General features: G+C 37.1%; 1 protein-coding gene across 3 annotated transcripts in view; it reads left to right on the top strand.

The window, feature by feature from the left end:
- The first annotated feature begins 18,705 nt into the window (after window positions 1-18,705).
- Window positions 18,706-23,935, top strand: part of LOC106058155 (glutamate receptor 3-like) — a 37,058-nt gene continuing 31,828 nt past the window's right edge. Inside the window, exons 1-2 of one of the 3 annotated variants that reach the window (XM_056037958.1) lie at window positions 18,706-18,894; window positions 21,202-21,335. In XM_056037958.1, the coding sequence (XP_055893933.1) occupies window positions 21,257-21,335 (79 nt within the window). In that variant the 5' untranslated portion in view covers window positions 18,706-18,894; window positions 21,202-21,256. Of the gene's footprint in view, window positions 18,895-19,415; window positions 19,847-21,201; window positions 21,336-23,935 lie in introns of those variants that run through there. The other 2 variants (XM_056037956.1, XM_056037957.1) reach the window with 2 other exon arrangements.

Below are 23,935 nucleotides of genomic sequence, written 5' to 3' on the forward strand. Positions count from 1 at the left end.
ATTTTTACAAAGATCAGGAAATGAATACGCGTACAAGTGTGACGGCTCCATAAGATTCAATTTGGGCTCAAAATAAACTAAGTAATTGAATACTTAATTCTAATAGATTTCTAGTCTATTTTTGAAACACCAATAAAAAAAGAGCAATAAAGAGTTGTTGAAGCGTAGTACAAGGTCATTCTTTACCAGTCTTAAAATATACTAGTCGACCCACGGCGTAGCCTACGCCGCTATTTTGCAGGGACGGCCATAGGACACCACAACCTAGGCACTTTCATAGGCTCCACGCTAATCCGAGGTGTAAATTATTAAATTAAACCATTTTAAACTTATAACAGATTTTACGCGGCCTCCTGATTTACTCATAAAAATCTCCTGAAATATATAGACACAAATTGCCATTTTGGGGAGTGATTAAATATGGAAAACGCCAATCCTATGCACGATAAAAAAGGGCATTATGCGATACCCGTAATTGTGGTATCTGGTGAAAGAAGCTTTTCGCGCCTCAAACTAATGAAGAATTACTTGAGGTCAACAATGCTCGTAGATAGATTGAAACATTTGGTAATTCTTGCTATTGAGCCCGGTCTAGGTAGGAAGTAGAATTTTTATGATATACTGTATGACTTCGCTACACGCAAGGCTCGTAAAGTAATTCTGTACGTAGTAAAGAATGAATAAAATGCAATTTAATTTCTAAGACTTCTTGATTCTGAGTTTTTAAAATCTTTCTGTTTTAGTCCTAATGGAAAGGTGACAACCACTTTGTTCAGATCTGATGTAACAGTGGTTTAATGGGTGCAGGTTATCTTTAAGAATCGTGTGTGTTTTGGAAAGGCATCTTTCATGAAAAGGTTCTTCAAGAGTTGGTAGCCGTGTTTGAGTAATATCCGCTGCTTTTTTAATTAGTCTATTTAGTCTAAGTCTTTGTGCCAGTGATGTATTACCATACCATCAGAGGAGGGCAATTTCGATATCTGAATAAGATTAAATTCATTTTTCAATTGGTAAAATGCAGATAATTACATATGTGCTGAGTAATTATCCGTGCGTGTCATTTGGAGTGTAGAACACCAGAATATGTTTTATACAGTGTATATATGGCGATGACAAAATAGCTCAAAATGAGTTGTATACTTACACTTCCTTTATTTAGAATCTATTAGGATTTTTTTTTCCCAGTGATGATTAAACCCTAACATTACGATCTACTAGGCTGGTTTTAAAAATGTTTTAAATGTAATATATTTCAATATCTATGTATGTTTTTAGGTTGTCATTTCTGCATTTGAAGCGCATTTAATAAGAAAATTATTTCCCTTGGATAGTATTCTCTGAATTGTCATGAAATAAACATGAATGATATCGTTACAAAAGTACTGCCCAACAAATGATGATAGAAGATAGCATTTTCATCGCCTTTTATATATGTGGAATGTGAGACGAATGGCATATTCTTCTTATTGTTACAATAATAATTATTTGTATTATTTAAACTTCAACTAACAGCCATCACCTATGCAAGAAAATACGTTTGTTGTTGTCTCCTGAATGGAGGCGCGGTGGCTGACCGGTAAAGCGCATGGCTTCCGAAATGGAAGTCCCGGGTTCGAATCCTGGTGAAGACTGGGATTTTTTTATTTCGGGATCTTTGGGCGCCTCTCAGTCTACCCAGCTCTAATGGGTACCTGACATTGGTTGGGGAAAGTAAAGGTGGTTGGTCGTTGTACTGGTCACATGACACCCTCGTTACTCCTGGGCCACAAAAAAAAAAAAACACATGACCTTTACATCATCTGCCCTATAGAGGAATTCTAATGTGGCACGTCTGCAGCAGTATCGCCCTCTGACATCTGGCAAGAATATTCTTAAGAATGTACCAGGCCTCAAAGAAGTATGCAAGATGAATTGTCATCACCCTATCTAGTGAAATCAAAGTTGGGCAAATTGTAATTCTAACAGACAACCTTTGTCGATTCTTGTTTCATTTTATAATCATAATTAGTAGACTTCAAGCAGTGGGTCTCTCACCTCTGTCTGGATTCTCTAAAGATGTATATGCTAATGGCCCATCATGGGCATACTAAATAAATGTGAATGTGAGGTATTTGAATTACAATAAATTACTAATAGTAAAAATAGTTAAATGCAAATTTAATTACACATGTGCATATATGTGGATGTATATATGGATTTAATCCCCTTATTACGTTCTGGCACATTTCTCTCCCACTTCCCATTCTCGGATCAAGTTGAAAGTTTACAGAATTATTCATAGTCGAGGACAAAACACGGATCAATACAAAAAAGTATTAACCAATTAGTTAATTAATTAGTACTAATTAATTAATTTTGTTTTATATATCAGGAAGGGAGCTAAACCCTGCCATTTTCAGACCACTGGCAGCAATAATCTTTTTTCTTCTATTTTCTTGTTTTCATACGACTAAGCCCACATTTTGCGTCTTTGTCATCATGATGGGCACTGAACGCATGTATGAATTAGTTGCCACAGTTTGTATTTGTATGTGTCAGTAGGCGTTATGAAAATGTCAATATGATGATGTGACGCTGATGATGGCTGCCATGTCGTGCGGTTTGCACGCTGGACTGTCGTTCGGACTTATCGATGGTCCCGGGTTCAAACCCTGCCCGCTCCCATCCCCCGCCGTCCTGCGGGAGGTTTGGACTAGGAAGTAATTATCTTCAACTCTGAAGGAACATCCGAAATAAGTAAAACATTTTACAAACAAAACAAAATATAGAATACTGTATACGACACCTCTCTATCATCGACCACGGTCTGAGGATTTTCACACTAACGCCAATTTAAATTAAATAAGGACTTCATTCTTTGTTTATGATAGCATTATCTTTAAAATGGAATGAAGCTCATTAGAAGAGCTGTATTCGAGTATTCCTATATTCTGTAATATGTGTTAGGCTATTCTAACTCTGTTAAGTCACTAGTCTAAAAGATCTGTATGTTAAATGGCTAGCACGTCGCTCCATGGGCACCTTTCTGCAAACGAGCTTACAAGTCAGCAGCAAAAAGCTGGCTAAGAGAAGAAATAGGAGATAGATCTAGTTTTTTTCAATTCTTTTACGAGAATTACTTTAATTAAAACCGGACCAGTCTTACGTAATTAACAGGCCTTGATCTTCAAGTTGATTCATTAAAAGATTCATTATCATTAACTCACTGAGCACAACGCCACGAAGAGAGTCTACAAGCAAATACAAACAAAACTAGAAGACATAAAAGTCTCTCCAATTTTTGTCCTGCACTCGAAGCCAGGCTCAGAGTTTGGAGAGAGAGACGTGGCTTTGAAAACGGAAATACGGATTAACCTTGTGTGCCTTCTGGGATACATTAGTGTTTCACTGTGTGTATGTGTTTGTATATTTGTGTGTGCGAGCTTGCTGTTGTTGGGGATTCTGACATTTTGGTATGAATATTATAGAATATATATAGACGGTCAACCACCTTTGTCTTATGATGATATAGATATATCGCAGCTCCATAGGAAATGACTATGTATTGCAGACTTGCAGTTTCCGAGGACATAGATAAATATCGCAGTTCCGGATGACATAGATATATCGCAGTTCCGGATGACATAGATATATATAGCAGGTTCAGTATATAATAAGGTCTGTCTTCGAGTCCGAAGATTAGTGAGGAATGCAGTATTTCCCGTGGCTGCGTGACCTACATATTTTTTCACAACCAGGGCAAGCATAACCATTGTCCTCAGGTGGTCGATTTAGATTTTCTTTTTGCCGTCTTCATCTGTCCTCGACAGCGGCTTTTCAATATATATGTCCAGAGGATATAGATATATGTTGCAGATCCTGAGGACATTTCAGTGAGCACACGTGAAGTTTGAATTGTTGTCAGAGGCTATTTCAGATTCATGACACTGGAATCATTTAACCAGGGCCGGTCTTAGGGCCATGCAACCTATGCGGCCGCAGTGGGCCCCGCACTTTCATAGGCCCCGCGCTAACACTAGTTGTAAACTATTAAATTAAACCATTTTAACTTATTACAGGGTTTCCGCTGCCTACTGATTTTACAGGAGCTCCTGGATATTTCCTGAAATTATTAAAATATCCTGAAAACTCATAAAAAATTGTCATTTTGGGGTGCCATTCAAGATGGAAAACACCAATCCTACTCGCGATAAAAAAACCGGTAATGTCAGCCTTCATATAATAAAAATACTTCGTATGTACTTAGTAAAGTATGAACAAAATGCAAAGACGTATTTATTTTCAAACAAAAAAAAAAATCTTAATTTTCACTTATTATCCTTATCCCTGTCCAGGCTAGGCCCCGCGCAATCCGTTTCGCATAGGGCCCCGCAATCTGTAGGACCGGCAGTGCAAAAAAAAGTTACGGAAGAATTCATCTAATATATGAAATTGAAAGTAAGGTGTATGCATGTAGGTTACATATGTATGTCCCGCATAAAAATGAAAACCGTTTGACCAGTCTGAATAAAACTTGGTATAAATGTTCCTTAGATCTTGGTGGAGATTGTAGTGTATGTTGAATTTCCCTCCCACATCAGGAGGGCCAAGATAAAATTTAAATAAACTAGTTTCATCTTTATTAAAGAATGAAACTTTTTAACAAATCGGATAAACCCATTTTCACAGTTGTTTATATTTGATATGAATATGGACATGTTAGATCTAAATTCATTCTACTGGATTGGTAATACCCAAACTAAGGCACGCATGCCGCATATCATATCCTGCTAATATACACTAATGAATTAAATGGCAACAGGACCTAATTTATCATAATTAAAAAAAAAGGATTTAAAAGAAGATATTTCATGAATAGAAAGACACCGTACCTTATTTGATACGTTATGTTACGATGTATCTTTTTGTTTTTACCATATTTGATACGATAGATTGAAATGCATCTTCTTTTTATTTTACAATACAATTTTTATTTTTATTTTAGAATACCTCAATTTTTTCGTTTTGACATCAGCTTTTTACATCTTAGGAATCCTTGGGCTTTAGCCTCTTTTTTTGGGGGAGCTACTCGTCTCTTTATTGGCTTTTATTTTACATTTTGGGGTATTTCTGAAGTAGAATTTTAACCATCTGACAATCTCTTCTCTTTTTAATTTTTTTATATTTTGTAATACTCACCAATGCCAATGTGTTTTCTGTTGTTGTACTCATTTAAAAATAATTAACATTCATTATTATAAGCGAAATATGGTGGGTTTTTTTTATGTAACGACATAATCTACATGGAAAAAATTACTTCCCTCAAATATTATGTATTAAATTCCGAAAGCAAACAATAGATTTGGATATTTGAAGCATCAGTCTAACCATGTAAAACAAATAGATGGAACCAAAAAAAAATGTTATAATTATTTTGTCATTGTAATGAACTAGTTTTGAAGAGCTAACAAAAAAAATTCTTGGAAAGTGAGCTTGCAGATGAGATTAACGCTTTAAAATAAAATTTGGGTGATAATCTTTTGATCCGTTTCTGTCAGAATATGATTTGCTTGGCGAAAGTCACAGCATAAATATTGATAACGGAGTCAGAGGTTAGTCTCGTGGCTGAACTGGGGGGAACACGTCCAAGCGATTAAATCAAGAGGTCACAGAGCTGGTTGGCTGGTGTAGAGAGGTAGGTCACTCGGCTTGCTATCAGGGAGGTTACTGAAATAATTATAACGAATGTGTACTTATTAATGATTTAGTAATTATGAGACATTATTAGTTAAAGATTCATTTTTATTCCAAACGTATTCATCCAGCATGTCTTTAACTCATCTCTCCCTCTCTCTCTTTCTCTCTCTCTCTATCTCTGTCTCTGGGTTTTGCAATTTTTTAAAATTTTATTAAACACTCTCTATTTTTTTTTCTCTTTCTGTTTCTCTTTTTTACTCTGCCGTTCTTTCTCTCTTTCTCTTTTATATGTCTCTTTTATCGTTTCTTTCTTGTCTCTTGCCCACTATTTTCTCTGTCTCTCTCTCTCTCTCTTGGCTGTTATTCTAAATGTTAGGTCATCGGTCTAAACTTTGACCAGGGGCAGACTGCCCCATCACTTCGCCCCCTTCTTCTCAGTAGAATCAGAGACTTTCAAACAAAAAATAGTTTGACATGTGTAGCCTGTCCACTATCTCGTGCGCTGGAAATTATAGCCCAGGTCACGCTGACTTTATTACAACTAACACCTACGTCATGATCTTGTAAAAAACAAACAAACAGTTTTATTAAATGACAAATGGGAAAGAAACGAAACAAAAAGGGAGAACGAAAGAGAGAGAGAGAATTAAAAATTAATGACTGATAGCGAGTAAGGTGGGGGGCGAGGGGGGGGTGTCAGAAAAAAAAAACAAGAAAGAGAGAAAGAGAGGAGAGAGAGAGAGAGAAATAAAGAATAAAAGAGAGCTAGAGAAGCGAGGATGTATTATATATAATGAAGAGATACGATTTGAAAAGTAAAGTAAAGTTAAGTTCCCCTTTCAGACCTTGTGGTCTATAGGGCAGATGATGTAAAGGTCATCTGATTCTGCGGCCTACGGTTAACGAGGGTGTCATGTGGCCAGCACAACGACCAACCGCCTTTACTTTTCCCCAACTAATGTCCGGTACCCATTAGAGCTGGGTGAGCTCAGCTGCTCCCGAAGATCCCGAAATTAAAAATCTCAGTCTTCACCAGGATTCGAACCCCGGACCCAGGTTCGGAAGCCAAGCGGTTTACCTCTCAGCCACACTCATAATGTCGATATAAAGTAACAGATATTTAAAGCACAACAATTAATGAATGGCAGCCCCTCTGCGTTTCTTCACCTTCACCTATCCCTTAGTCTGTTGGACCGTTGGGGGACCACATAAAATCTGTTGACCATCCATTCTCTTCGTGCAGGCAATTTAATTAAGTTATTGTGTGTGTGTGTGTTTTTTTGTGTGCGTAAGTGGTTGATTCCCATTTGCCACCATTTCCTTTCTGGTAATGTCTTTTTTTTTTAGAAATTCATTTCAACTATTTCATTAACTGTTCTTTGACTTTTGACCTTTGTTATTGACGCAATTCGTATTTTAAATAACAAATCAGCTACCAATGGATCATGTTGGTGTCCCCCACCCCTAATAATAACAATTTAATTAATAAATGTTGTTTTTTAATTCAGCGGCTGAGGTTTTTTTTTAAGCGGTAAACTATTGGAAATCTGGCCATTTCTGGCTTTAAAGTGTTCTGTACATAGACATAAATAAATATGTCTATGGTTCTGTAATTACCGAAAGGAAACAGAAGGCCAGGATGCCTCAAGATCAAATCAATGCAAATATCCAACCCAGTGAATTACAATGAACCGAAATAAAATTGTACGGTCGACAGTAAAAATCTTGAATGATTTATGATTTGATGTTGGCCGATTTCAGAAATAATTGAAAACATTCATTTTTAGTTGTTGTTTTTTTCTCTCAGAAATTACTTGTCTTGTTGGCGATATTGTTGTTGATTTTATTGATAGTCTTAGTGTTGATCTTGTCGATTATGCTGATTGCCTTGTTAATGATCTTTTTGATAGTCTTGTGTTGATTTGACGATAACCTTATTAATGATGTAGATGAGATGTTCTTGTTGATAACCTTATTAATGATGTAGATGAGATGTTCTTGTTGATGAACTTATTAATGATGTAGATGAGATGTTCTTGTTGATGAACTTATTAATGATGTTGATGAGATGTTCTTGTTGATAACCTTATTAATGATGTAGATGAGATGTTCTTGTTGATGAACTTATTAATGATGTAGATGAGATGTTCTTGTTGATGAACTTATTAATGATGTTGATGAGATGTTCTTGTTGATGAACTTATTAATGATGTAGATGAGATGTTCTTGTTGATGAACTTATTAATGATGTTGATGAGATGTTCTTGTTGATGAACTTATTAATGATGTTGATGAGATGTTCTTGTTGATAACCTTATTAATGATGTAGATGAGATGTTCTTGTTGATGAACTTATTAATGATGTAGATGAGATGTTCTTGTTGATAACCTTATTAATGATGTAGATGAGATGTTCTTGTTGATGAACTTATTAATGATGTTGATGAGATGTTCTTGTTGATGAACTTATTAATGATGTTGATGAGATGTTCTTGTTGATGAACTTATTAATGATGTAGATGAGATGTTCTTGTTGATGAACTTATTAATGATGTTGATGAGATGTTCTTGTTGATAACCTTATTAATGATGTAGATGAGATGTTCTTGTTGATGAACTTATTAATGATGTAGATGAGATGTTCTTGTTGATAACCTTATTAATGATGTAGATGAGATGTTCTTGTTGATGAACTTATTAATGATGTTGATGAGATGTTCTTGTTGATGAACTTATTAATGATGTAGATGAGATGTTCTTGTTGATGAACTTATTAATGATGTTGATGAGATGTTCTTGTTGATAACCTTATTAATGATGTTGATGAGATGTTCTTGTTGATGAACTTATTGATGATGTTGATGTTACTTGATGATGACCTTATTGTGGATGTTGATATTCTTGTTGGTTACCTTATTGATCTTATTGATGATGTTGATGTTAATTTTCTTGTTGATGACCTTATTGATGATCTTATAGATGAGAGTGATGTTCTTGTTGATGACCTTATTGATGATGTTGATGTTATTGTTGATGTCCAAATTGATGACCTTGTAAAAAATATATGCTGATCTTTTTGATGATTTTGCTGTTCACTTTGTTGATGCTCTCGTGTTTGCTTTTCTTTTTTTTACAATTCCTCTATCCAGCCTACAAATTCTTCATCCGCAAAACACGGGCAGAACCTGGATCCTGGACACGGATCTCTAAAGCGGCTCTTATGATTTTCCTAGAAATTTGACAGTTTGTGTATTTCTTTGGGAAAATAATTACTAGCTATTTGGCCACATAGTAGAAACTCTGTTTTGAATTTTTTGATTTTTTAAAAATATAATAATCTTATAATTAAATTTGGTCTGGAAATCCAGACATTCTGTATCTTGAACACGCATACGTCAGCGGGTATTCCCGCATGTGTTTATGATGAAAGAATTAAATCAATACATAAACGTGCAGTTTGCGCACCGAGATGTTAGCCTGGAACTATAGGCCTATCATTACAATAGTAACCTTAAGCCATGGTTAAACATTCGCTTAACCAGGACTTTTTTTTTTTTGGGTAGGAAGCGGAATATGGAAGGGGGTGGGGTTAAAATGTTTTATTAATTTTATTTGTCTTTCATGAATGGACCTCATTCACCAATCGTAAACAAACAACATTTAGCCACGTGGTTCTCTATCTCTTCTATACAAAATACGTAATCCATAAAGGCTGTCACGTGATACGTTTTTTTCATTGTTTTATCAATATTGTTATGACTTTGCCATGCGCACCGCCATCCAAGACAGTGCAGAAAGAAGGTGCGCACTATCTGTGACTAAACAAGTCGGATGTTGACATTAGAGGTGAGAACGATTTCCGCCCAAGGAGAGAGCCAATATGGAGATGCTGTACTCAAGGCAGATGCCCTATTGTTTGTCATGTCTCCATGTAAATAAACGTCTTTGTCTCGTTGAGTTGCCTCACTTCACTTATTACAATATTATCACGTGGCTAAATGTTGTTTGTTTACGATTGGTGATTGAGGTCCATTGACGGCCTGCCTAAGGAACAGGCAAACTAAATGTTAGGGTTGGTGTATACTAGTTTTTTTTTATTAATTGCCTTTTTTTCCACTGTTTATTTTAATTTCTCTATTTCATTTGCAGACCCTAATTCACTTTGTTTCGGGACTCCAATTATCTAAGGCCGGCCCTGATTAGTTATTAAGAGAAAACAAAAATGCTCTTAGAAAGGTTATTCACTGCAATAAGAAGACATTGTCTTTAAAAATTATTTTTTTTAAATGTGACTTTTTAATGTTGATCTCGATTATTATTGATGATTATTGATGATTATTGATGATCTTGTTGATCAGGGGGGTAACTAGGAATTAGCCATCATTCGCGGGCCCCTTAGGCTTGACCTGTTTAGGGCCATTCGACATCATGACATGAAATAATGGCGTTATATTTAATACTTAAAGTAAAAAAAAACTTCGAACACTCATTTGGGGGCCCCCCTCAAGTGAAGGGGGATTTTCAAATTCTCTCCCCTACCTCCCAACAATAGCTACGCCACTGTTGTAAATAATTATCTTGATGATGACTTTAGTTGATTATTAGATGATGTTTATGGTAATGTCATTTGTAATCATGGTGCTAATAATAACTAATAATACTAATAATAACTGGTTATCTTTATAGTGCTTTTAAATATTGTGTAAATTTTGTTCTTGTGGTTCAATTTAAAAAAAAAATAAAAATAACTTCTTGAAAAAAAAAATCTGGAGATACTGGAAAAAAAATTTGGAAGTACTCCCTACAATCAGAGACCAGAATCGATTTCAGAATCAAAGTTGGACCACTCATTACTTGTGACAACTAAGTTTTTGAAGCCAACCAGTAATGGACATTAAGTCTGCGAAATCATAACACTCCCTCCCCTTTCCCATACTATAGCCTGTCCCCCTTTTTCCATAACCTGAAAAAAAAAAAGTCAATGTAGAGTGAATTTATATCTCGTGCTATATCACGTGATGGGGTAGTGTGAAAACAATTTTTGACAAGAGGGGCTTTATGGAGGTGGATGCGAAGTGGGGGGGGGGGGAGAGGTCGGGAAAGTGATTTGGTATTTATATGTGTGTTTTTGAGTGTCTGTGCCTTACATCAATGTTGATAGTTAAAGAGGTAGATGTTCCCGCATACCCGTCCCAGCGTTCTGAAAGTTTATATTTAGGGGGCCAACAGAAAACAGTCTCCAGTGCCGAATCCCCAAGGGAAGTAACAATTTCGTATCAATAATGTATCAGAAACTGTTAGCGTTCAGCGAGAGTTGCTGTTCGCTCAACTCCTTCCATTTTTGTGGTATTCAATAATGCACGCAAGCTATCAGCTAATGCAAAACGAGACTTTGAGTCACGTGGTAGGTTGAGCTCTTGCAATGGAGGCTCTCCGTTCCTCTATCTATTGATTCACCAATTTATCAAACTGTTGATCAAACTATTCATTCTGCATTTGACCCCCAATGTATTTTGTGGGTATTCGGCGATTTGAAGTTTAAAAATGGATGTAATCCATTTGACAAACATCTCCCCAATATTGTAAAGTGAACTAAGTTTTTATTTTGCAAAGCTTTTATCAACTCACTCTATCATTCTGTCTGTCTGTCTGTCTTTCATGTTATTTATCCTACACCTATTCTCTGATCAAGTTGAAACTTTGCCCAAATATTCACGACATAGACAATAAAGGAATCAATTTTAAAAAAATACAAATTAGTCATTTAACTACTGGTATTAATTACTTATTTAGTTTGATACCAACAAGGAAAATAAATCCTTCAGTATTCACAGAAATCTCTAAATATATAGGGCTTGCTCCCCTTATATAATTGATGACATTATTTCTCCGATACCCATTCTCGGATCAAATTGAAATTTTAAACACTTATTTAATATAACTAACAAAACAAAAATCTATTTTTAAAAATTAACCAATCAGTCAATCTATCATAGGTAATAAATTATTTTGTTTGATATTAAATAAGGGTAATGACTTCTATATTATTGAGATATATAGTTGTAAGTGTGGAATTCTTCCACTTTGCTTAGCTTTGGTTTTTTTAGAAAAGGATTTTTGTATATTTTGCTTGTTTTTTTAAACAGATGACGAACTATAGCTCGGATTTTGATTTGGGGATTACTCAACCGCAATGCAAAAAGGTACCCAGAATTAATAAAAATATTATACGCCAAAAAAAATCGGCTTATAAATAAAATATTTCATATATTCAACCGCCATTTATGTGCGCATAGCCTCGTTAAGTCGTCGTGACACGGCATAAGATTATATCGTCATAACTGTGTCCTGCACCGACGCTTGTGATACGTACGAACGCACTGCGATAGCAGGAAGACTGTGCATAGAGAGAATCAGCTTCCTATTCCTTTATAATGTACCATTGCGTTCCGTGGGGAACCATGGACTCCGCTGTGGAACGGAGCGATGGATGCGGACTGGTTAGTAAGCCTTTCTTCCATCCCCACCTTTCCCAGAAGTCAGATCCCTGGTTAAGCGAATGTATCTAGAGAAAGCGATGGGAAGTCAACATAAAAGAATGGACGGGCCTGCCATTGAAAGAGGTTCTAACAAAACACAGAGAGAAATGGAGAAAGACGGTCGACAAATCTTGCATGGTGCCCAAACGGTCCAACAGACTAAGGGATTGATAAGGTAAGGGTAAAATAGAACTACTAGAGTAACTGGGCTTTGTCATATTCCAATGATAAGCTTTAGACTTTAGACTTTAGATCTAGTGTTAGAAAAAGATTCGCAAAGTTTTCCTGAAAATTATTTTTTTTAACTCTTCAATGAATGCGGAAATACTAGAAGACGTTCAAGATAAATATTTTTTCGCTCCCAAGCCAAATTAATTTTTTTTAAAACTATAATGGTCAAACAAGAATTATTGCCTGTGTGTATAACGAGATAGTAATTCGTTTAAGAACGATATACAGCAAGATACGAATTTCTAGGAAAATCGTTAGAGCCGCTTTCGTGATCCGTGTCCAGGTTCCACACAAAAGGTTTTTCCCACCCAGAAGTTTCCACGAAGTTACGAGTTGAATAGAGGTATTGTAAAAGTTTAATTATAAAAAAGAGGGTTTACTTTTATCATTTTACAAAAATTGGTTACATCGGATTTTTTGTTTATGAGATCGAAAAGTGACAGACGGATAGACAGACGGACAGACAGACCACACAAAACTAAGCGCGGTTTTTCCCCTTTCGGGGACAAATAAAAAAAAGCGAAAATAGAATGTCTGGCCTCTGCGTTTTCTTCATTATGGCTTTGATTATATTTTTTTTTTCATTTCATGTTTATTTTTGTTTTGTCTATCGGTTGGTTGCGTTTTCAAGTCTCGCGATCAAGTCTCTGGGATCAAACGTAACGTTAGAACACGAGAATCGAATTAAATGCAGTACCGTTTAAAAACTCCCAGACTAGAACAATCAATGGTAGGGAGTGAACCCCTAAGGGGATGGCGGGTGGGAAGGAGGGATAAAGAGATCAAGGGTAAGGTGGGGGTCAGGTAAGGCGGGAGGTGATTAATTTTGTGGTCGTTGGTGTCTGCGACGTCAGTTGAATGGAAGAGAATTAAAAGTTTGTGTGTTAGAGAGAGTCTGAAAAATATAGAGAGGGGGAAAAGAAAGAAAGTAGGGAGAGAAACAGAGAAAGAGGGAGAGAGAGAAAGAGGGAGAGAGCGAAAGAGAGAGAGGGAGAGAAACAGAGAAAGAGGGAGAGACATACAGAGGGAGAGAAACAGAGAAATAGGGAGAGAGACAGAGAAAGAGGGAGAGAAACTGAGAAAGAGGGAGAGGAAGAGAAACAGAGAAAGAGGGAGAGTGAGAGAGAGAAAAAGGGAGTGAGAGAGAAAGAGAAAGGGGGTTTTCATGGATAGAATGGGGCTAAGATTGATTGAGTGGCTTACAAAGAGCTAAGAGTAGTTGGAAATTAGAACAGAACTGCTGGTCAAATAATGAATTTAGATTGAGTAGAACAGAGCTATAGTAAAAGAAAGACAGAAAAAGAAAACATCTGAAGAGATAAAACTAATAATGATAGAATAGAAAACAGCAAAACGATAGACAAAGGAGAACGGAAATAACATCAAGGAAAAAAAATTGAAGTAAAAAGATAAAGGCGATGTTGTCAATAAGTCTTTTTTTTTATAGTTTCCTTTAATGGATTGTAAATAACAAATATAGATTTGACCAACAGGTGGACTGGAGGAGTACAGAAACTGAGGCAACAGATGGACTGGAGGAGTACTGAGGCAACAGATAGACTGGAGGAGTACTAAGACAACAGATGGACTGGAGGAGTACTGAGGCAACAGATAGACTGGAGGAGTACTGAGGCAACAGATAGACTGGAGGAGTACTAAGACAACAGATGGACTGGAGGAGTACTAAGACAACAGATGAACTGGAGGAATACTGAGACAACAGATGAACTGGAGGAGTACTGAGGCAACAGATGGACTGGAGGAGTACTGAGGCAACAGATAGACTGGAGGAGTACTAAGACAACAGATGGACTGGAGGAGTACTGAGGCAACAGATAGACTGGAGGAGTACTAAGACAACAGATGGACTGGAGGAGTACTAAGATAACAGATGGACTGGAGGAATACTGAGACAACAGATGAACTGGAGGAGTACTGAGGCAACAGATGGACTGGAGGAGTACAGAAACTGAGGCAACAGATAGACTGGAGGATTACTGAGGCAACAGATAGACTGGAGGAGTACTGAGGCAACAGGTGGACTGGAGGAGTACTGAGGCAACAGATGGACTGGAGGAGTACTGAGGCAACAGGTGGACTGGAGGAGTACTGAGGCAACAGGTGGACTGGAGGAGTACTGAGGCAACAGATAGACTGGAGGAGTACTGAGGCAACAGATAGACTGGAGGAGTACTGAGGCAACAGATGGACTGGAGGAATACAGAAACTGAGGCAACAGATGGACAGGAGAAGTACTGAGGCAACAGATAGACTGGAGGAGTACTGAGACAACAGATAGACTGGAGGAGTACTGAGGCAACAGATAGACTGGAGGAGTACTGAGGCAACAGATAGACTGGAGGAGTACTGAGACAACAGATAGACTGGAGGAGTACTGAGGCAACAGATAGACTGGAGGAGTACTGAGGCAACAGATGGACTGGAGGAGTACTGAGGCAACAGATAGACTGGAGGAGTACTAAGACAACAGGTAGACTGGAGGAGTACTGAGGCAACAGGTAGACTGGAGGAGTACTGAGGCAACAGGTAGACTGGAGGAGTACTGAGGCAACAGATAGACTGGAGGAGTACTGAGGCAACAGATAGACTGGAGGAGTACTGAGGCAACAGTTAGACTGGAGGAGTACTGAGGCAACAGATAGACTGGAGGAGTACTGAGGCAACAGTTAGACTGGAGGAGTACTGAGGCAACAGATAGACTGGAGGAGTACTGAGGCAACAAATGGACCCAGACAGAGTTTGACTGGGCAACACTAAAACAATGCAACATGTAGAATGGAGCAGTACAGAGTCAGACACTAAGACAACAAATGTCAAGTTCTTCGAGTTGGTACTATCGTATGGTGCAGTTTGCAGCGCGCCTGAAATGCCCTGGATAGAGAGAGTCGTTACAATATTTACTGAGAGAGAGAGAGGGAGCGAGAGAGAGAAAGAGAGAGCGAGAGATAGAGATCAAGGACATCTAAATATTTGATTGACAGTCCTTTAAATAAATTTTTACTCATGTAGCGTTCAACCTCGTGCTGGAGGAAATATTTCCGACACGCATGTCATGATCCGCATCATCACACAAAAAAAATACTTTAAAAAAAGTTATATTGAGTGTAATTGTATCAATTAGTTTGGATCAGTGATGTAATTATATGTTTGATTGACCTAGACACAATAATTCTGTGCGATTAGAAATAGTTTTATCGTTTTTGTTTAGCTTTTACCTTTCTATGCGCTATGACCCTATCACTTGTCTGGACCAGTTGTGAAAGGGGCAGGGAAGTTGGTATCTTGTGAATGTTTACATGATCGTTTTTTAAATGCATAAAAAAAATGTTCACCCAGGGCTCAAGAGTACTCAAGGGGACTAATTCAACTTATACCACCACATCTGTCAAGTGCAATTTCTTTCCCTTGTTCAAAATACGAAACAAAATAATTACTTACCAATAGTTAATTAACTAAATGGTTAACTTTTTAAATTGCTTCTTGTGTTGTCAAGAAAAAGAAATAACGTGAACAAAACTTCAGCTTAATCCCAGATTGGGTGTAGTAGAAATAACGTGAACAAACTTTTTTACCAAACAGACAGACAAAAAAAAGAGCGAGTTGCTATAAACTTTGGTTGACCACTGGTCTGAGCCTTGGTGACCTCATTATGCAGACAGAAGTTTCATGGGGCCGCATAGCACCACCACCCGGGCTGTATATGGCCCGCGGGTTGTAGTTCTCGGCATCACAATGTTACGAGATACTAGCCCACTCAGCGTGCTTCAGAAACCACATGGCTAGCTGAGGGAGATCGAGTTTCAAATCCCAAAAGGACACTAGTACATTTTTAATTCGAATTTTAACTCGAGCTGAGTTGAGTTTGCTGAGCTCTTAGAGGAACCACGAAATACGCTGCCCGGATCCCCCCTGCCCCAAATATTTACAAAGACTGACCCAGAGCGCTATGAGCATGGTGGAGTAGTTTGGAGACGCTCTAAACTATACTAACATAGAACGATAATGTTAGTACTTTTAAAGTAGAACCAAAGTTACCAATCAACTCTTTAATTTAGGTAACTTTTTAACGGGGATGAAGGAGTGGTAAGCATTTAAATGTAAAAAAAAATTATTCTTTACAATTCCGTCTATTTGCTTGCATTCACTTCATGGGTGGAAATCTGGGAGAATGGGTTTTTCTAAAATAGTTCTAATGATTTCCACAGAACTACTACCTACTTGGAATAGGAGTATAAATAATTCTGGTTTGATTTTTAGTATGATTCAAAATTTAATAATCTTAAATTTTAGTTTGGCTTACGGCTTTTTTTTTTAAATGCGGTATCAGCGGGAATTCCAGCACTCAACTCAAATGTGTCATTGTATTTAGTAAAGAGTTGAAGAAGTAAATAGGCATGAATTACCATTTTAGGCATCGTCTTATGTCTAAATAACAACTACAACTTCTTTAGCGCTTCCACCAAAGATACTTGCGCTCCATCATGGACATACGGTGGCAAGACCGCACAACAAACAGCGATGTCCTTGCGAACGCCGGTATGGACAGTACAGAGGGACTTCTTATGGTCCGACTGTTACGCTGGGCTGGGCACGTATACCGTATGGGAGACAAACGTATGCCAAAGGCAGTCTTTTTTGGTGAGCTAAAAGGTGGTCGACGTAACAGAGGCACCCCACGGAAACCCTTCAAAGACAAGCTTAAGCGTCAACTTTCCTTGGCTGACATAGAAGAGAGCACCTGGTTGCATGCGGCCTCAGAACAAGACAGCTGGAGGTCACTCACGAAGGCCGCGGGATACACATCTGAGACCAAAAGAAAATCCGCTGCCGAGGACAAACGCAGACGGCGAAAAGAAAATCTAAATCGACCTTCTGCGCTTGCCCCGGATGTGGCAAAGTATGTAGGTCATAGCTGGGGCTGCGCTGCCACGGGAAATACTGCACTCCTCACTAATCTTCGGACTCGAAGACAAGCCTTATTATTATTATTTATTATTATGTCAAAATGAAGTTCCAGTCAACAGTCCCTTGTAAAAACATGAGCTGTACTGCTCAAAGAAGAGCTTCATTGTGCAAAGCTCACTGGGAAATATTTTTTCAATAAATGTTAAATTAAAAAAAAAACAATGTTGAAGTCTTGATGAACACAGCCTTGCTACATGTGGAAATACACGAAGAAGTATTGTCTATTCAAGATAAATATTTTCTAGTCCTCTTCGGAAATACCAGAAGAAGTATTGTCTGTTCAAGATAAATATTTTTCTAGTCCTCTGGCCAAATTGTAATTATTTACAAAGCTTATATCAGCTTATATCAACTGACTCTGTCTACATATCTGTCTGTCTGATAAAAAGTTTGTATACGTGATTTCTCCCACATCCAATCTCTGATCAAGCTGAAATTTGTCGATTATTTATTTTACCTGACAACACAAGAATCATTTTCAAAAAAAAAAAAAAAAAAGCTAATAAAACTACTGGCAATAAATAATTTTGTTTGGTATCGCGAACAAGGGAAAGAAATTGTAATATACTGAATTGACTGTATAGATAAATATATTATCTTCCACGTTCATAAGCTCTCCCCCTAGCATAATGGTTACCGTGTTGGATTGGGAAGCCAATGAAGTCTTGTGCCATGAGATCGAAGTCAGGTCGTTCCCATTTTCTATCTTTATTTCTTTTTTTTTTTACTTTGAAAATGTATAACGTCAAACAAAAGTTTGCCCTAATGTGCTCAACGAGCTAGTCATTCTTTTGTCTAATTATATTCATCAATAGTCAAATTTCTAGAAAAAAACATTAGAGCCGTTTTCAAGAACCGTGTTTACCCAAGTTTTAAATTTTGCTTAGAAGCATTTGCCCACCCATTCGGAATATGCGACTTTAATAGAGGAATAGTAAAAAGTGCATAGATGTTGTTGTTTTTTTATGTTGACATGAAGTCCATGAAACTTTCCGTCACGCGTCTTACTTGCGAAACAATCGTCAAATCCAGTCGAACCTCTGCCTTCGCTTTGAGCACACGTTTCGTGGGGCCGGAAAACATATGACGGACGAATATGACATCACCGCTCCACACTATCTTAGTCATGGGCATAGCCAGGATTTTTTTTTCGGGGGAGGGGTGGGCAGTTTTCTCTCCCCCCCCCCCCCCCCCCCCAAGTATATATAACTTTTTGAACTTTTGTTTATGCTTGGAGGTGAAACTGACCTGAGCGAGTGTGTTGATGTGTTAAGTAACTGCTGGAGTTATGGTCGCTGATTTTTCGACGGAGGATCGTTTTGCTTGAATCTGTTTTTGTGAACAGGGGTATGTACATTTAATGAGGAGAACTGTGAAATTATTTCTTTTTATTTGGAGTATTGACTGTTCGTAGTTGAACTGTGCTTCTGCAATCAGAAGGATATCGGCGACCTGACAATCGGTGAGTTAACTTTCGTTAGTCTACTCCAAAAGTCGTAACAATATGTACTATAGTAGTATATATATCTTACTATCAATTAACTCTTTCTCTCCGTAATTATTTACCACATTCTGGTGGAATCAACGTTGGTATCGTTAGTTAGGAGAGAAAGAGTTAACGCAGTGATCACTTATTGAAGAGGAAAAAGGAGAATCATAGAGAGACGTCTTTGTCCTTTTGATTGAGAAAAAGTGTCTACTGCAAAGAATTTAGATCATGATCTATCGTATATCATTGTGAGTGATGAATATAGATCTACGTGGCATAGGGCCTGAGTAGCAACAACAGATCGTGAAGTGAATAGGAATTTGTTTTGTGTATCCCCCTCTCTCTCTCTCTCCCTCTCTATCTCTCCCTCTCTCCTTGTTTCTTGAGTTCAATCCTGCAATTTGGGTGAACAGTATTGATTTTTCTCTCTCACCCAGCGCCGTGAGTGAAGTCCAACTGGCTCTCTCACACACACAATAGTCGAGTGTGAGCACATCTTTTCAGTTCATGTGTTTCCGCGACTCTCCCGATGGTGTCCTCTTGGCCAGCACGCATGTAGTCCACCCCTGGTGAGAGAGGGGGGGAAAAGGTCCACACACACACAAAAATGAAAATGTCCAAGTCTAACACCTCTGGGAAACAGCGATGACAATGTGCAGGCCTCACCATCTTCCTTCAGTGTAAGCAACGCGTTCGAATTCTTACGGCTTAGCTTTGTTTACAAATGGCAATGTGAGACACGGAAGCCTTTGGAAAGAAGTGAAACTTGTAGCACTGAGTTGTGTAGGGGAAAACCTGTTGAATCGTCGACTTTCATTTTAACCGGATAATTGTTTCAATTAAGTGTGTTATTCTGTTGAACACGCACAGTATATTCATGCCCTTATTTCAAGAAAGATAACCTGAGCTATGACAACTTTATCGTGTGTGTATTTTTGCAGTTTTGTTATTGTTATTGTTATTATGATTTATTTGGAATATTTAAATGCGATCATTATGAAACATATTTCATTGATAATTGACAACGCTATTCAATTGATCATGTGGGTTCTTTGCTGGAGCTAATTAGTATTTGGCTAAATAATGTGTTTGACTTAATTCTGTTCTATCATTAATATCATCTTAAAACGAATTCTTTATACATGTACATTATATATATATATATATATATATATATATATATATATATAGAGAGAGAGAGAGAGAGAGAGATAGAAGGAGAGAGAGAGAGGGGGAGAGGAAGGGAGGGAGGGATGGATAGATAGATAGATAGATAGATAGATAGATAGATAGATAGATAGATAGATAGATAGATATAGATAGATAGATAGATAGATAGATAGATAGATAGATAGATAGATAGATTGATTGATAGATAGATTGATAGATAGATAGATAGATAGATAGATAGATAGATAGATAGATAGATAGATAGATAGATAGATAGATAGATAGATAGATAGATAGATAAATAAATAGATAGATAGGTTTAAAAAACATATTAAAAAGTTTTGAAATTATTTCTTCAAAATTTCTACTTCTATGTTTTATGTATTTATTAATTTGTGTTGTATTGGATCAGTTTTTAGATTTCACTAATGGTTGTTGAAGTTGTTTTTAATTCTTTTTTTTTAATAAAGTTTTCTAAGATTTAAGAATTATAATTATTATAATTATGGGTTCAAGCAAAAGCGGTTGGTCATTGTGCTGTCCATGTTACAACCTCGTTGACGTAGGCCAAGAAACAGATAACATTTACTTGATTTGCCCTATACATTGCATGGTCTGAAAGGGGTCCTTACATTTGTACGTTAGTAATAATAATAATTATATCAACCGATGGGATAATAATGACTGACCTCACAGATACCTTCAAGTCCCATAACATTCCTAGGAACATCCTCGTTGCCTGTCAGAGGGCAGTACTGCTGCAGACCTGCCACATCACCAGAAAATTCCTCGGTGGAAACTGTTAAAGGGTCTACGATGAATTTTGTTTCTCTTTAACGAAACTCGACCCTGGCAGCACCAGATAATGAATACTTATTCGTTTCTTACATAATAAAAATGATAATAATAATAATAATAATATTGCTATTAGCCTATTATTATTAAAAATGGTTTATTTATTTATTTTTCTTTAAGTAAAAATGACCATGTAAGCTTAAGCAATCTTAATCTTTGGTATCGAAGACATTGCCATTATTATTTTTTAAAATTCGAATGTTCATTCTTCTTCTTGTGGATCAATCTCGACATAATGTGATGTGTCTCCAACAGATCTGCTACTTCCCCAGCTAACAGACATCCAATCGTAAAGATCTGAGATCTCAAAATGTTGGACTCGTTGTCTTGGATTCTCTTCTTGACTTTCTCTGCATCCTTCATCGCAGTAGCCACTGAAAGACAGATAGGTGAGTACATTGATATTGAGTGGGTATGTTTTATTTGCCAATGTTTTGGATGTTTCTTCAGATTACAAGATTTTTATGCATCAAACAAAATTAATTAATTACCATTAATTGACTAATTGAGTATTTTTGTTTATTGATTCTTGTTTTGTTAGGTGCAATAAATAATTGTTTAAAGTATTAACTTCATCGGAGAATGCGTGAGGGAGAAATAGCATTAACAATTATTTTAAGGGGAATAAACCCAACAAATTTAGCCATATCTGTGAATACTGAAGTATTAGTTTCCCTTATTGGTATTAGGAAAAATAATTATTTACCAGTTACAAATTTTTTAAATTATTTTTTTGAAATTGATTCAAGTCTTGTCTTTGCCAATAAATAATTGTGCGAAGTTTCAACTTGATCCGATATGTGTGTGTGGGAGAATTAGCGTGTACACACTTTTGACCAGACCTCTTATTTGTAATAATGAGGAGTATCCTTAACGATCAAATTATATGTAACTTTGCAACTTGGTTATGACGAGCTAGGTAGGCAGACTCTGACAGGGCTGAACATCCTGCCATTATGTGTTCAATGGAGTCACCCACATTTCCACATTTTCGGCATTTGTCAACAAAATCGAGTTTTAGGATATTTTTCTCGTAATTTGTTGTCCTAATTACTCTGTCCATTAAGAAATTCTTCAGTTTCAGGGTAGAGATGACATTCTTTGAGCCGTGTTAAGGAAGCAGCCTTGTCAATGTTGTTCCCATCTAATAAAGCCAAGAATTTTCCGTGGAGTGTTTTTTTCTTCCCATTGGCGAATCTCATGCCCTACGTCGTCCAAACCGACATTATCATCACCATTGTTTAGGTTCAGAGGGGCTGCATCATAGTCATATTTGCGTAGGAAGGAAACTAGTTCATTGATAGAGGCGTGCAGTTTTGATCGTATTTTTTTAACTTGCGTCTTACACAGTCTGAAGATGTTCTGCAATCCACGGCCTCCATCCTTCCGGGGCAGGTATAGCCTTATGGTGGAGGACTTGGGGGGTAAACATCAAAATTCGGTCAATAATGTTTTCGTGAGCCTGTCAATGTCATGTAGGTCGGTGTCAGTCCATTTGATGACACCGGAAGTGTAAAGGAGCACTGGGAAGGTCCAGCTATTTATGGCAGTGATAAGGTTACTGCCAGACAGTTTAGTGTTGAGAATTTTATTTACTCTTTGCTTATATTTACCAAGATAACTATGGCGACGCTCTGTCCGTTGTTGTTACTCATGGAAGCACAGTTATACACTCTGCTCGACAATACGCTGCCTAAATGAATACTTCCGGCAAATAGCGACTTACGCCGCGGGGCGACTAGTTTTTTTTTTTTTATAAGCTTACAAAAGCTTTGGGATACGCATTGGATACATTGGATACTCAAAAGAAAAACTGCAGACGAACACAGGAGCAGACGACAAAAAGAGAAATTAAATGTAAACTAAGCCAAGAGAACTAGCGACCTATTAATCAACTTTACCATTTGTCCGGGAAAATGTTTTTCTTTGATGTTTTGAATTTGATATTTTGTGTCTGTTCCTTCTCAAAGTTATTTCAATTCTCACGTGACTAAACGGAAGGATTCCTTTGTCAGCAATTGGGCTGATGAATCACGTGTTGATTGGGTGCATTATGGGATAGGAGGACAAAAAGTGCAGACGTCACAAGCGTCGGTGAATATTTTACTTGATATATTAAAAGATATGCTTAAAAAGCCATCAATAATTGATGATAACATATTATAAGGATTTTAAAGAATAAAACCAGCATATAAAACCTAGCTTAAAACAGCCGTACCTTATAAGTAGATTCCTTTATATCTTTCTACTTAATATATTTCAACTGGAGTTTCTTCAGCCTTTTTTTTTTCGTGATTATGAGTCGCTTTTTTTTATGCGCGGAGCTAAAATAGTTTATCTTTACTTACGTGGCCAGCTGGTTGTGTGGTATCTGCGATGATCTCGAGTTCCAACCTAGCCCGCTGGCTTCCTGTCTTGATTAGGATGTAGGACAATCGAAACTTTTAGAACAAAACCATATTATCTTTAGGCTACTTATAAAATCATAAATTAATCTAAATTTAAAAGTCAAGCTAATGAAGTCCAGCAGCTGACACCACTTTATTCTTCTCCCAGAAGTATAATTTAGAATATTCAGCGTCTGAAACTCTATAAACAAATAACACTAATACACGTTTTAATTAAATAATAATTGTATATAATATTATTATTATATGATCATAATATAATATAGTGATATTATTATTTCCTCTGTTATACATAGGAGTCAGTGTGGGAAGCATTAGTATTACCGGTATGTGAACATTTGGAATTAACAACAAAATATCTCTCATTAAAACAATGATATAGATGTGGAATGACACAAACTCTGGGCTTCCGGGCTATTTGAAGTTTATCACCTTCACCTATTCCTTAGTCTGTTGGGCTGTTGAAGCACCACACAAAATTTGTCAACCATCTTTCTCCATTCCTCTTTTGCCTTGGATAGAACTTCTTTCAATGGAGAGGCCCGTCCATTTTCTTTTTGACGTTGTCTTCCCATCGCTTT

The sequence above is a fragment of the Biomphalaria glabrata genome, chromosome 8, assembly GCF_947242115.1.
Source record: "Biomphalaria glabrata chromosome 8, xgBioGlab47.1, whole genome shotgun sequence".
NCBI lineage: Eukaryota > Metazoa > Mollusca > Gastropoda > Planorbidae > Biomphalaria > Biomphalaria glabrata.